The 16,142-nt window shown below is 37.6% G+C and overlaps 1 protein-coding gene across 1 annotated transcript in view; it reads left to right on the top strand.

Moving 5' to 3' along the window:
• LOC137274424 (FRAS1-related extracellular matrix protein 2-like) overlaps nucleotides 1–16,142 on the top strand; it is a 189,894-nt gene that overhangs the window by 76,839 nt on the left and 96,913 nt on the right. The window contains exon 2 of the mRNA XM_067807596.1: nucleotides 9,392–9,481. Coding sequence (XP_067663697.1) covers nucleotides 9,392–9,481 — 90 coding nt within the window. The remainder of the gene's footprint in view (nucleotides 1–9,391; nucleotides 9,482–16,142) is intronic.

Here is a 16,142-nt window from a genome sequence, read left to right as displayed (position 1 = left end):
ACTCGTTAATGATATCTCTGTTGGGGATGGTTGGTGAGTGATTTATGTAATTCGGAGATCATTCAGTACAAACATTGGAACCTTGTTCATCAGGCAAGGACATGTGTTGCATAATTTGGCCAATTAGGAAGAAATTCTCTGTAAACATTGAATTTGTTGAGATTATATTCCATTTGGGAAGCATAGTTTGTTTACTGAGGGTAATTGGGAGATTTCTTGTTAATGTGTTGGGAGGAACCATGCTATACTGTCAGGATCCCATTTCGACATGACTTTGTTACTGGTGAAAGTAAGTTATTGTCTGTTTGGTGTAAAAGCAGGCAAGTGTTTAAAGTGCTTGCTCACCATGTAAGAGATCTGGCTGTAGTCCCAACAGTCTCGCATGGGTATGAATTTAGTAATAAGTCCAGTTCTTTCATGAAATCTCTTGAAGTTTGTTAAAGGTGATGAAAACTCATGCTTGCTTGCTTGCTCGCTCGCTCCCTCACTCACTCATGCACCTCAGTCACTCACTGACTCACTCACCTTACTATATGCTTTGTACAGCTGACCTGTAAGATCGTCCTGACAGGGCACCAGTGACCTGAGGAATACTTTCGTGAAATTGTATTTCATAGATAAGCTGACCCCTTCTACAGACTGCTTTTTGGGGTCTTCAAAAGTCAGCTACTTATACAAGGTGATATACAGTAGGTGTCATTTCGTCATGCCCACCTTTAGGTATTGGTTGTACATTGATAAATTAGTAAGAAGGATGTGATGAGTTCATCCCACATCAATTGTCAGCATCAAACATCCAGGATGTAGTTCCAGAGTTGTTGATGACCTCCTCTGTCTTGCTGAGTTCACCTAACAGGTTGACCAGATTCACAGGCCTGTTGATGTCTTAATTCCACTCCTTGTAATCATGTAGATGATTATATATGTATTATTATGTATTATTATATTCCCAGTTTATACTCATGCTTAGTGAGTTGGAGTTGGTTTTTTCCCGAAATGCATGTCAAGACATTTTCCTGACTCAGTATATTTACCTTACCCTGCCAAGTCTTGATGAATAGATGCCAGTCTTTTATAGAAACATGTTTTTTTTTTCATAAGATATAAAATATTTTATTGCATTCCATAGCTTTATAATCAAGAAAATATTGTTTGAAATAATCATTGTTGAAGAGACTTGTTTGAGTCAGCACCTCTGTTTCTCCACCCCACCCTAGGGACTGATGCTATCACCACCTTCTGTTCCTCCCCTTCCTTTCGGTGTCATCAGCTCACCCCAGGGGCATCCTGACCCTGTGGGGATGACACGTGCCCTTCCATCTGGCAACATAGAAATCAACACAATACTGGCACATGCTGATGGACTTCTAATCTGAGAAAACAAACTGGGTATCTGGCTTGCCTCAATGGAATGAACAACCAATCTCAGACTGAAAATCAATTGACCATTTCTGCTGAAAGAGATTCTGGAATCCTCTTCGTCAGCTCGGTTGTGAACATTAAATTTGAGTGAAATGCTAATTGTGTTGATTGGTGTTTTTCCAGGTGTTTCTGTAAAATTTGAACCCATTGAGAATTATTTGGGAATGAACTCAAAGAAATACCAGTCTGTATAGTTAATCTATGTAATTTGGAACAGTGTGCATTTTCCGTTTAAGTAATTTGCAGATGTATGGACGGAAAGTGCACCTTTTGCATAATTTTGTATCATAACTCCTTTATGATGTATGTAATTAGAAGCCCTTATCATGTGGCTAGAACATCTATCCAGAGAGTGGAATGTTGATGGATTGATCACCAGATACGTCTGAATATGTTTTAACCTACCACTTTCATTGAGGGCACGAAACTACTATTCTAGGTAGGCAAGTACCTCACCCAATCCCACCTAACCTAACCTCACCTCATGCACCCTCACCTCATGCAGCCTCACCTCATCTCAACAAACTCTAACCTCAACAAACCCACCTCAGCTCATCTCACCTCTCCTCAACACGCCCATCTCATCTAACCTGAACAAAACCAAATCTCACTCACAGTTCCACATCTCATTCAACCTATCCTAGCTCCATCTCTCCTCAACTCACCTTGATTTAACTCATATCACCTGTAAGAAGATAGGTAAAGACCAATTACAAAAAAAAATATTTTTCTAAACATTCCTTGAAGATGTTCACCTACTGCCAGCACATTTACAAAGGGAATTTACAACAGTTTTGCACTAAACATTTGTTTATTATATCTCCTTGTTCATGTGGAAACAGATAGAATGAACCTCAAAGGACAAGGATCATAGAAGAATCCAGACAATGAGAGTCACATTAGTCACGATCATTCCTAAATAAACACAAGGCATATTAATCAAACATGCAGCATATTTGCAAACAGTGTCATATATCAGTCTTTCAGTCATCCAGAAATTATAAACAGAGAAGTTTTCTTTTCTTTCCAAATCTGTATCAGGTGTTGATCTAGTTCAGTGATATTGGCTGACTGTGGAGATGGGACATCCCCCAGATGTTAACTAGGCGTACCAGCTGTATTAGCCTGAGGGTGGAAATAGACCTAAGGCTTCATGCACTCTATTCTTCACCTTCCTTGATGGTTTTCCTGGGTGTTGATGACAGTTGTGGTGGCTGCCTACCTGTAAAGCAGGACATACTGACTCTTGCTGGTGACACCTGGTGTCACTGTTAAGTTTCTGGTATCTGGGTCCTCATCCACACAATATTTGCTGGGACTACAACATTTGTAAGCTTATGATATACTTTAGAGTTACAGCAGATTGTAATGATACAAACAGTTAATCAGGTCCCTGAACATATAATTTGTCTGCCATTTAGCTTTCATGCCATATTAACAGATAATTCAGATTGGTTGTTTGGGTGGAATTTCAAAGACTGATAAGTCTTTGGCATTAGTGTCTTGAAGTTAGTGAAACAGTCCATGAGTATCACTTTGACCATTCCCAAACCCTGAACTAGATTTACCAAAAATACACCTAGCATTATGAAAAGGTTATTAGGCTTTAGCAGAGTTAAGGTCCTACACACAAACTGATGTGTAAATCATATAGAATTCATCAAATACCCATTTTGTCTTTGTCCCATTTTCAGCCACCTTCAGCCAGTGTATACTTTTGTTTTTAGGAAGTTTTCATTATGAAATGTGTTGAAAAACAAATGTATTTATAAAAAAAATAATATAAGCATTTATTTTTACTTTGAAAATTTAAGTGTAGCATTTCCAATTATAATATCTAATGGGGTTTTTTTGCACAAAATAAATATGGGCATCTAAAAACCAACTGAACAATTTTTTATCATTTAACCTTTTTATGTAATTTGTGTAATCCTTAAACCACATTCAACCACAGACGCACAACAATACAGTCTCTATAAATAACATAAAAGTGTATGGGAGATCTGAGTTTTTGGACCCCCTGACCCCCAACTCCCTCTTGTACAGCTGTCTAGGACTGACATTCTCCCCACATGTTCAACATGTGCCATCTACCCATGAAAGAAAATATTATCTCAGATCAGTGGCGTGTGCCTCAAGCAAGGGAGCTCACTCTGTGATAAACTGACCAGCCTTCAGATGACTGATGGGCACATGACCTTTGTAATTAGTTCTGAAGCATGTTCACTTGATCAGTCAAAATAGTGGATTAGGTAGCACCTCATTCAAGATGCCTTGTCAAACAATAATTGCCCAAGCAGGTGCTCTTTAAGTGCTTAACTCTCCACATTTGTCAGATAGCTTGAAGTTTTGAGGATTTGAAATATTGAACTTGAAGGTTGGCTGGCGTACAATGTACTTGAGTTTCTTTTGTATGGAGAATGATGGCAAGAAGATTGACGTAATTGCCCATATTCTGTTTTATGAACTGATATTAAGACCTGTTATGACTGATATATCTAGCTTTGCTTGAAATTAGTGGATTACCATAACATGTTTGTCGACTGAAATGATATAAAAATTCGTTCACTGTCTCTATCTTTTTACTTCTTTACTCTCTCCTTATGATTATCATCAGCATCAGTGTCCTCTATTCCACCACCACCATCATCATCATCATCATTATCATCTGTTCTCCATCAGAGCCTTGAAGATCAGGGTTAGAACTGATCTTCAGTAACCTATGCTTGTCGTAACACATGGTTAATGGGATCAGGTGGTCAGACTTACTGATTTTGTTGGCACATGACATCGGTTCCCAAATGTGTAGATCGATGCTCATATTGTGTGTTGCTGGATTGTCCGGTCCAGACGCGTTTGTTTACAGATTATCACCATATAAGTGGAACATTGCTGAGCATGGTGTGAAAAAGACTAAACTCATTCACTCACTTGTCAGTCATCACCATCAGTATCCTCTTCTGAACAGTCATCACCACCATCAATATCTTCTTCAAATCCAGCATGATAATCACCATCATCACCAACATATCCATCATCATCAGCAGCAGCGTTATCTTCATCTCCACCTTCATCAGTACTTTTGGTATGTTCATCATCATCATCATTGTTACCAACGTTACCCACCTATTTTCCACATCAACATCATCATCTCCTGTTACTCCTTTCATCACTGCCATCACTAGTCTGTCCTATAGACCCTGAAGTAAATATATTCAAGAAAGCCCACACAAGTCTAGAAAATGTGGCAAGTCTGGATTTCCAAGTCTGAAAATGAAGAAAGTCTCAGGGCTCCATTTCATTTTATTATTTATTTTGTTCACTATGAACGGTGTTTCAGTTTAATATCTTAATTTCAGAGACTAGTTATTTGTCTACGCCATCACCACCTGTATCAGTTACACTCTCCATCATCAATTCATTAAGTGCATGCACTAGCCATATTATTCACAATGTTCCCATTCCGTGTGGTTGTGTTGGTATTTGTCAGTTGTTATGTCAGATGTATTAGGAAATGTCACAGTAGCTCAATTGCTTCCTTTTCTTCTTACATTACTCAATATTACCATACTGTAATTTTTCATCAACAGTCACAGTGGTATTGTTTACAATCATACAGACATTGCAAACCAGTCAGTGTAATACAAACAGCATGGTGGATACATCAGCTGTATATACAGATGCTATCAAGGGTACTATTCAACTCTGTTAGGAGATCGCAAATCATTAGATATTGTGGCATATGTAAAGAGATGTAAACATAGACTCCTCACAGTGTTTTTGCCAATGACTGAGATTGTAAACACAACCAGTGGAAATGGACTCTGGGATCTGTCCTGCCTTACACTGGAAATACCACACTACATTATGGAGTGTTATTAGTCCAAAATAGCTTGCCTTGCATTCTCACTAAGTGCTGTGCCATCGTTAGACAAAACTTACTTGAAATCAGATCCAGCGGCTGAAAAGAAATTACTTTGTCCATACGAATGTTTGTTTGACTGGCAGCCTTGTACATATACCGGTACATGTTAATGGTATTTGTCACTGCAAGTGATACACATTATGTAGTGGAAATTTGGTTATTTCGCTTAATTGTAGCTGGCATATTAAGCAAGATCAGTCATAAATATTTATTGTTTTAGTATGCGTAAAGCTGTTTTGGCAAGTCCAATATAATTCTATGTTTTACAAACTGACTTAACCAACATTCCAACATGCAGGAAAAAATTTTGTTCTAAATTGTTATCAATATGTATTGGAGGTTAATTGTCAAAAAGTGTATGTGAAAATAAGCAGACAAATTAAACTACAAACAGAAAAAATTATATTTGTGATAACATATGTCTTTATTGTAACTTGACCAAACTTGTTCATAAAACGGCAAATTAATTGTGCTGTTCTCTAGCTTGTACAGTCTACATTGCTTCTCTAGTCTACATTGTAGCTTTTTTAGATTTCTAGTCACTGACAATAATGATGGCAGATTGTGTGAGAAACAATTAATAGTAATCATTAATTGGTGTTTGTGTATACAGGCTGTCATTTTTGCTACTCTGGAATGTTTATACTGTTAATGACACCTTTTAAGTTGTTTATGTTTCTTGATTAATGTACCAGTGAAGGAATAAGTGATTGTCAAATGCGACATTGAAATATCCACTGGTTTATCCATCACAGATCTCCACCCATTCATCCTTCTTGCTGTCTTATAATCCATTCATCTAGCAATCCATCCATCTGTCTGTCTATACATTTAACCAATCATTCATCTGATTGGCCACCCCACATCCATGGAAGTATAACCTACTTACTGGTAGTCTGTCATGCAGATCCTGAAGCATATATAGCCAAGAAAGCCCATGCAATGTGTCAAGTCTACATTTCCACAGTTTCTGAAAATGAAGAAAGGCTTCTTGTTATATTTTATTTTTTATTACTCTGAATGTTTTGTTTCTGTAAAATGTGTTCATTTCAGAGAATAGTCTTTTGTCTAACTTATTGGCTAAGAAGGAAATTCTATATAAAAACAATTCTTTTCCATGGTAATCATGTTCTGTTTGCACAACAAAGAACTTTAAAATTCTCACATCTACTCAATGAGACCTTTAGATTGAATTTTCTCTTCAGAAGTCTCCTTCCCAATCTTAGGAATTCTAACATGAGGCAAGCAGAAAGGGTTAATTAATTTCCCTTACCCTTTGACATTTGAAACTGTAAGGGTTAATTAGTATTACGCACTAGTCATTAATCATGACTGGTCAACTATGTGTCTGAGCCAGCACACACAATGTTGTACTGTTGGTGTGATTCATCACCTGTCTCTACCGATTCCCATACCACTTTACTTACATCGTAATTATACTGATTCCCATACAACTATTTACATCCACTTGGCAAGTACTGTTTCCCACTCCACTACTTTCATCAAAATCGCAGCTGTACTACTTCCCCAACAACTACTCCTATTGACATTGATAAAGTACTGCCTTCCACAACACTGCTGTCATTTTAGCATCTGACATGATTGTTCTTTTTACACATATGAGTTGTTTCTCATCTTGAAAGTAAAGTGCATTTATCTGGTTTTGTTATGTTACTATTGTAGGCATTCAGTCATTCTTTGTGATATCACAAGTGAATGAGTTTAGTTCTATGCAGCTTTCAGCAATATTCCAGCAATATCATGGCAGGGGGACACCAGAAATGGGCTTCATGCCTTGTACCCATGTGGGAAATTAAACTTAGGTGAACACTTTAACCACAAGACTACCTATTTGTGATGTAAAATCCGCAGGTACTGAAGCTCAACTTCCAGTATATTTTACATCTTGGCATTTTCTTTTTCTCTTTGTTCTTGGTTGTAATTTATTTTTGTCAACAAAACTGTTCAAAATCATTTGTTTTTATCATTGTGATATTGATGTTATGTCTTAAAATGGAAAATATATTCACTTAAGTTTCACAATCACTATTCATTAGGGATGAAAAAGTTTTTTGTACAGCCTGTATCAACAAGAATCTAATTAGATAACACATATTTTGCAAACCTTCCACAAAGCTGCAAAGGAATGTTTTTCCAGCATTCTAGACAAACTTAGCCAGATTTCCAGTTATCAAAATTCCAGTCCACAAGACATTAAGCATAACTGTTCATTTACATCAGCTGATAATGACTTGGGAGTCATTTGTAGCCTCGTCTGCATTTATCAGCTGATGATGGAAAACATCTCATAACACCTGTCTCGTATGACTGTATGTAGGCGGTATCGTCCATATCAACCTACATGATATAGAAGAATATGTTTGTTCTGTTCTAGGCATCATGGAATAACTGCATGTTTATCAAAGCATACGTATATACATGCACATGTGATGAACAGTAAACCGGACGACGAAAGTAGTCATTATTATCACTGAAAGATCCGCATGACGCCATGTAAATATTGATATTCCATCTAACCCAGGTGGAAATGTCTTTCATGGGTCAACATGACCGAAACAGTTCAAAACAAGTTGTGAGAAAGTATTTCATGTCTTAGCACTATCGTGAGATGCTGAAAAGTGTTTCCCTAAAGAGAATTTAAAGACTTTTTTGTGAGACATGTGAAATACATTATGTCTTGTTGCACCTTTCCAGTGCACATAGAAAGCCCAAAATACAATGTGGAATGCGTGTGCAGGGATGGCTATGATGATACATTCAAATTTGGGCACCTTTTCTATCCATGGTATTTCTAGGAAAATGATTTAGATTTTATGCAGCTGCTTTCCTAATAACTGATATCATATGGTGAGACCTCATAAATTGTTGCACATTATGACAAGGAGGTGATAACTGGCATGCCTTAAACTTTTTTCCAAGATACTTTTATCAATGCACACAAAAAACAATTTACAGTTTTACTTTATATATAGGCAACAAGTGTATAATTTATAAATGTTTTAAGAGATTCAGTTTCGTGTGCCTTGGTAGTCAGAGTAGGGAAAGATTAATATTTTATTGCATTCTTAGTTTCTTCAACTCCATAGTGTTCTTACATTGGATTCAATGCAGTTGCGTAAAGCTAAGTAAAAAGTAACAAGGGAATACCATTACTGGTCCTGGTATCAGTGTAATTCAAGTCAGTTCTTGGCAGAGACATAACATTACTTGAAAATTATGAGTTCGAAAACTTGTATTTCCTGTCTGGGAATGTTTACTGAAATGTGATGTGGGTCTTGGGCAAAATATCAACTTCAGAGCAGGTCTAGATAAATCTCTGTATATTTTTTGTGTTCCTTTTATTTACATCTTTCTTGTGCTACTTCATTTAACACCTGTTGACTTCAGGCGACCAGATTCTCATTGCAGTGGGATACATGAGTGAGTCAGTTTAGTATTGATGCCACTTTTAGCATTAGTCTAGAGATATCATGACAGGGAACACCAGTAATAGGCTTTACGGATTGTACCCATTTGGGGAATCAAACTCAGGTCTTCAACATTAAAGCAAAAACTTTACCCTGTAGGCTACCCACTGCCCCCTTAGCTTCAAGACCTACAATGTGTTGTCTCATTTTGCGTCACTCATATAGATGTCATATCACTGACTCTAGCATCAAACAAACACATATTCTCGATATTGTCGGAATTGTACAACTTTGCTTTTGTACAACATTCGAATGGGTGTGGAAAGTGGTCTGTTTACATGACTACTAGACAAGATTTGTGGTTTCCATATTTGGGGTCTTGTGGGTAGATGAAATGCTGCTGGGATATAAACAACGATAGCATTGTTTCTTTTGTACAATTAATTATGCATGTTGTTCTTGTGTTTTGTGGGGCACATTATTTGGTTTTCCATGACTCTTGTGTTAAGATGAATGCTGCAGGAATATTGTTGATTGGTGTAAAACAACGATAGCATTGTTTCTTTTGTACAAATAATTATATCATGTTCTGATATGTTTTGTTCTGTGTTTGCAGGAGACATTGCCCGCCATCAGATTGAGTATGTGTTGATCCCAGGGGTGAATGCTACTTCAGACAGTTTCTTCTTCAAGATTGAAGACAGGGGTAAGTTGCAATGTGTTTAACAAATTTACAAAATTAAGTCTCCAAGAAGAATGTACACATTATGTCTGCAAGCATAATAATGGCCTAATATACATTTTACAAACATACAGTGCTGTTCTCAAGCACACAGTACATCAAGAAAACAAATAATGTCAGCATCTGATTTCACGATTGATATAATGATTTCATGGAAAAAATTGAAAGATTTGTTTGACAACATTTGCTTTTCCCAAACACAAATATATTCATACATCTCTGTAATACATGCACAAAACGGTGTTTGACCAAGAAACAAATGTCTTCAATTTTCAGCCTTACTGGAGAGGGTCTTTTTTGCTATGTGCTCTAGGGGCATTTTGTAAAGAAAAGATTCTACTTTGTGTCCTTTGTGAATAGTTCACATGTTCCAGTTTGCTCAGGTGTCTGACGAAAATGCTTGTATGAATGTGGAAAGCTTGGTTATGGAAAACGTCCTTCTCAATTTACTTCAGGCATCAAGAAGTGTCATGCGAGTGTTTTAACATGCACATGAAAGATCGGGATCTACATCCATTATTGTTTAGCATCTGACATTAATATCCCACAGTTTACGCCATTACACAGTAGACTGGTGTATGAGAGACCACAAACCACTGCCAGAACCCACAAGTTCAGGCTGTCCATTCAGCCCATCTATTCATCAGTCATAGTCACATTGAGTGTCCTCATCGGTCAGGACTACATCTTCACGAAACTGCTTCAATTGACTCCCCATCTGTCACTGGTCCGGAGAAACAAAGCATTCACCATTTTCAGTAATGAGACATTGACCTTAGTTGGCAAGGTGTGCTGTAAAAGTTTTACAGCCACAAAAATAGTGCTTTCTTTGTTGGGTAACTGCCACTTGCTGTTGTGAAGCTGGCTTGCATGTCTTGACACCCTGACAAGAGATGCTGATCCTACACGATCCACTTGCATCAGGAATAGTTGTAATGAGAATCACAAATCTCCATGAGTACAACCTTCAGCCACCTAATGATGCCATGACTTATACAGGAGCCACACTTGTTGCATATCCTTGGAGTTCGTTGTGATAGTTGTGAAACAAAACTGGGTTCTCCATTTCAACCTCATCCCGAGACTTGCATGAGTCTCTGAGGTAATGATTATTAGTTTAAAAGATTTAAACTTTAAAATATGTAGATATTCCTCTAACAAAGTACCATACCACTTATTGAGACTTGCCGCTTTATCGTTTAGAATAGGAATACATTTATATGATTAGCACTCAATTCAGCCTTGGACCAAGACCACATATCCAAGGTCAGTCCTGTTCTCTTGCCATCCTTAACGCAAGACAGTTCAGTTTTCTTCAGTATTCCCTGATGGTTGCTTGAGTCAGTGTCAGATGGCTGGGTTGTCCCCATGCATTAAACATCAAAGCCAAAGTCACATGAAGGAGGACAGCAATGTTTATGAGACAAAGTCACAGAAATCTCAGCAAATGATATTCCTTCATATGGATGTGTCAGAACTGATGTTACTTAATTTAGCTTTAGAATATCACATCATACTTTAATGTACAAGTTACCTTCCTTTTCTGTGAGTTCATTGGCGTATGAACCTTCTTGGAGTGAGACCTAAACTGTCTGAACATCACAACTTTGGATTATGTTCATGCAATGTTTGAACAATGTTTGTGGATTTCAGGTTAAAAAATTTAAATATGTGAAAGTTCCCCTTTTTGTCTTAAGTTTTGAAAGGGTACATTAATTTATGCCTCAAAGAAATTTCGTCCTCCGACTGATGCCTGCCATCGGTCAATACTGTTATGAGAGCGGTTACACTGTTGGCTGTAAATGGCCTATGTCCTGATGGCATCAAACAACAAAGACTGTTGTTAGGATAGCATTACTGCCACAGATGTTATACAAACAGTAGGATGGAAAACACTACTTGGCACAAAAGGAAATTCCAGGACAAATGACCAAAGCGTGTACTTGGCTGGTATGTTGGTCAAAAGTGGATATTGACATCATAATTTGTTGTCCTCTGACAGGATTGGAATGTCATGATCCTGTACCGCCCATGTCACAGCCATTTTGAAAAAAGGGAAAATTTGTCTATGAGAAGTGTGTCAATGGGTCATTCATTCACCTACTTCAGCTTTGAGATTTGTTTGTGGAGATTACTTTTTGTTTCATTAGAATGATCATTAAATGATTTGGAATAGATCAAAACCGAAATCTGTCAACTTGAATCCTGCTACCAGAAGTAGATTTTCCATGTTTCCATGTATGGTTTTTTCTTCTGAAAATTTGTCTTTTGGGCTTGTTAACACTACACTCAGCAATATTCCAGGAGTAAAATGGCAGTCTATAAGTAAACAGGTGTAGATAAGGTTGACGTGAGGATCAATCCTGTGGGAAACAGAGACATCCATCAAGCAGGTCAGTGAATCGGACAACCCAATCCTGTTTGTCAACTCTTACAACATGTATGGGTTGCTGAACACCAATCCCACCCAGGCCTATTGGTCCCTGAAAAAACTACCTTATGCTTGAATGTTGGCCAGTATTACTGGTGCTAATTCTTAAAGGCAGAATCATTCTGAGAAACAGGAAAATTGGATTTCCTACAGCTAAAAGTAATTCTTTGCACTCATTAAATTAGTACTGAATGTGTTTCTTTCCTTCCCACATAGTTCCTCCAAGTATGTTGGTTAATTTAGCATGGTCTGGGAGAAAGGCAATGCTCACAAGTGCTGAACTAATAGGTCAATGAGTTCATCAGCTCTCACTAATCAGTCAGAACAATGACAGTTCTGGTAACACCTACAGCCAGCAGCTATGTCGACCATTAATGTGCAGATTCCTACATAAAATGTGGCTGGGTTTGTGAAGTTGCACTTAGTCTAACATTGTGCCAAGTCCAATGTTGCGGAGACTATCTACACCATCAGCAGCAGCATCAAAGACGTCCCAAACTACAGGTCCAATGATCTTCATCATCTGTAACGTTTTTACATTATCAAAGGCATCTGATTCAGTGATTGGTTGTCTTGGTACTTGGTACTGATGAGACAAAACTCACAGGGCTTTGATATGTCTTTGGTCCGACACTGGAATTTCTTCTTGGTTTGTACAAGCTTGTGTTTGTCAGCTGAGAAATGGTGTATGTGTGCAAAGAACATCCAGTGTGGAAAGCTAAATCTTGAGTGTTGTTATCAGCTAAGATGCAAATTTAAATGAAGGAAATGTCATTGTCGTTGTTGTCATTGTTGTTGTCACCATAGTCGTCGCCATCATCATCATCTTCAACTCAATGGGCTTGGTGGGGTAGCCTTTTGGTTAAAACATCTGTTCAGATCACCCTGAAAAGAAGGGTTTGATTCCCTACATGGGTACAACATGTGAAGCCCATTTCTGGTGTCCCCAGCGTGATATTGCTGGATAAGGTGGGTTTATATCCGTTTGATGTGGCATCATGCATTTGTCTTCGTTACACTTACTGACATATTTGTTTTCATGTTGTATTCAGTTACGTGCTTCACTGGCAAGATAATGACTGGCCAGTCGGAAAGCTGGAATATATAGTACTGTTTAAGTGTTGTTTCTTGAGGGCTGGAAGGATGCCAGTTGCATCTAGTTAGGCCGATATGCAAAAAGTCATCATCCATGGTTCTTGTCTGGTATGATGCACTTTTCAAAACACTCTTCAACATGCTCAAACAAAAAGGGTCCCCAAATCTCAAATGAAGAAATTCAAAATTCAACATAAAACTGGATCATGCCTTCCCAACCCTTCAAACCCAGAAACAGATATAAACAATACATCCCATACAAGGCTAGCATATGGGGAAAGTCTAGATTAACCCAGAAACTATATTTGTGCTCATTGGTTCACTCATTTACTCACTCTTATTAAGACTTATACATCAGTACACAATTCTTTTAGTTTATTTATTAAACGTTCAATGCATGTAAAATTTCTTAACCTTTAGAACTTCATCAAGGTATTCATGCACATGAATTATTCTGATAAATCTTTCAAAGACACTTTATATATTGATAGATAATTCTTGTCTTCAAATAACAAAGAAACTCAGAATAGTTCCAAAATAACTAGCTGTCTGTCTATATCGTGAGCAAACAAATTAGCAGAATTCTGTGTGAAGATATCTGATTGGCGCCATTCCTGAAGTATGTTATCATTGTAATGATACCACTGTTAATCACGTCAACTGATTTCTGTGATGATATCAGCATTATTCAACATTCAAACAAAGGGTAATGTATCAGCCTGATGTATCTTTTGACCCAATCATGAGTTTTTATCAGATAAGTGCAATAACAGTAGTAACGGACTCACCTAGATGACCCCTGCTGTAAGTCAACAGGTTGTTTCTACATTATGGAATAGTACCATCACCTGAAGTGAATCGGACCATTGTACCTCTCCAGCTCTTCCACAACCTGGCTCTAGCATCTGAACTGATGTTTATTCAACCTGAATTTCTGCACTGACATCACCAGATGCACCTACGTATCTACTACGACTCCCTTCTCTGTAAATAATCGAACATTGCTGTTTTGTAATGCTATTTATTTTTTGGCTGATGTCATTTGCAATTCTGTTGCAGATTTCTCTGGCATTGAGTACACATTATTAACTTCAGCCTGTGTAATGATAGGGATGTTCACCATGTGATTGGTCCCAGGATGAGGAGTGTTTGATGGGGTGCTGTAGGATGTGTAGCTGTGTGAGGATGCTGGGAGGGTTACGTGATAATGGTGATTCTGTGAAGCTTCATCACCATACTGATGTTACATAATGGAAGAACCAAGATAGGCAATGTCCTCTATGGCTGTTATTCTAAACAGATAAGTCAGATCTCACCAATATGCTCATTTGAAGTCTGTGAAATTACCTTAATGAGAAGTTGTACTCAGTTTGGGATCTAAGGTAAAAGGGAACTTTGGCAGGTGCTGGCTGGTCTCCTAAAGCACCGTAATTCGTTATTGGCATCTTTTGGTAGACCAGAAACCACTGTTTGAATCCAAGTTAATCTTTATTGTATTTGTAGGTTTATAAAAAATACCCATGCTTGTCAGTGGTAAAAGTCTGAGACCTATATCTATTTGGATTTTCTCCAAAATATGGCTTACCATACCTAGATGAAGCACTGTTAAAACTCACAACAAACCCAGCTCACTCACTCACAGAAAGGCACAAGGTACTACATTTCTCACGTTATACAAGGGCCAGTTTTTTTATCAACAGAGTTGCTCTAGTGCTCTAAGGTGTAAATAGTAGTGTTGCTGGATAGTGACAGACAGACTGATCACTGGTTTGAACCTGTATCAGTATGAATATGTTGATAACATCAACATCATAACCAGAACTTCTCCTCACTCACTCACTCACTCAACTTGAAAAACAGAGACTCATTCTTCATTATGCCAACTCCTGTGTCTGCCAAAGGCCTGAAGATTTGAACTAAATATTGGATTTAAGAAATATAATCCTTGTTTTATCCATATGTGATTTCCAGAAGGTCTGAAAGGTTTTGTGGTCTGAAAAGATAAAAGGAACGAAAGACAAAAAAGTTTATTTGAAAGTCAAAGGTTTAATTTAAAGGTTCTTCATTACCGACATCAGTTAATTGGCTTCATGGGGAGAAAAAAAACAAGCTTTTTTAATCCCACATTTGTTCAGTTTTGGATCAGCAAATAAAAAACTTTTGTCCCTTGCAGCTGGCATGTATTACTGCCTCTCCATCAAAATAGATAGTTTAATAATGGATATCCTTTCATTTATTACACATGTGCCTTCCTACTTAAAATAGTTTCCCCAACCCCTGAGGCTGTGTTGAAGTATGTGTATATAAAAATGGGATTAGGTAGAAGTGGAGCATGTGTTATCCACACATGTGTACTGAGGACATCGGCCAGTGATGAAATCTTCTCAGGGCATTTTTGAAACATCAAGGAATAAGCTGCCAAATTTTTGTTTCAATGTTGCTGATTAAGCAGAAATTAGCCTTTTTTATGTCATTTCTAGGCCTGTAATGATGCGTCAAACTATTGATGGATTGCAATTGGTGGGTTTCTGATAGCAATTAATCAATAATAGTAACGAGAAACTATTAATGCATTGATAGTGTGTCTAACTATCAATAGTTTTGGTAGCTGACTTCCGCTGATAAATGTGCAGTGAAAAATTCAGGATGTTTGGATGAAAGCTTGCAGCTTCCTTGAGTTTATGTTTTAAATGTTTATTTGACATGGGTTTCAAGTTTTCTTGACAGTTATTAAGAGACAGAAACTACTGCAACTTGTTTTTATTTCTTAGAAGCTTTACATTTATTTGGAAATAACTTCATATACGATTGATTAGAAAAAAACCATTGCAATAGTATTTCAATAGCTGGTCGCAATATTGCTATCACAATAGTTTGTTGCAGGAGTCTATCGTAAAAGTTGCTTCCTCTTCAATAGTAACTCCGAGTGATTACCATTGGTCCAACAGTGATTACTGTTGGTCCAAGTTGCATAAGGGTGGCACTGAGGCATTTTCTTGTACAAGCTGTCACACTATAAAAGGATGAGTTTGTGCACTGAAATGTTAAGGAATTAAGCAGGCTGGTTGGTGTATCAAGGTGGAAGTGGTTTCAGTTTCT

Source organism: Haliotis asinina, chromosome 2 (genome assembly GCF_037392515.1).
Source record: "Haliotis asinina isolate JCU_RB_2024 chromosome 2, JCU_Hal_asi_v2, whole genome shotgun sequence".
Lineage (NCBI taxonomy): Eukaryota > Metazoa > Mollusca > Gastropoda > Lepetellida > Haliotidae > Haliotis > Haliotis asinina.
The sequence above is the reverse complement of the archived record's forward strand: the minus strand, read 5'-3'. Positions and strand labels throughout refer to the sequence as shown.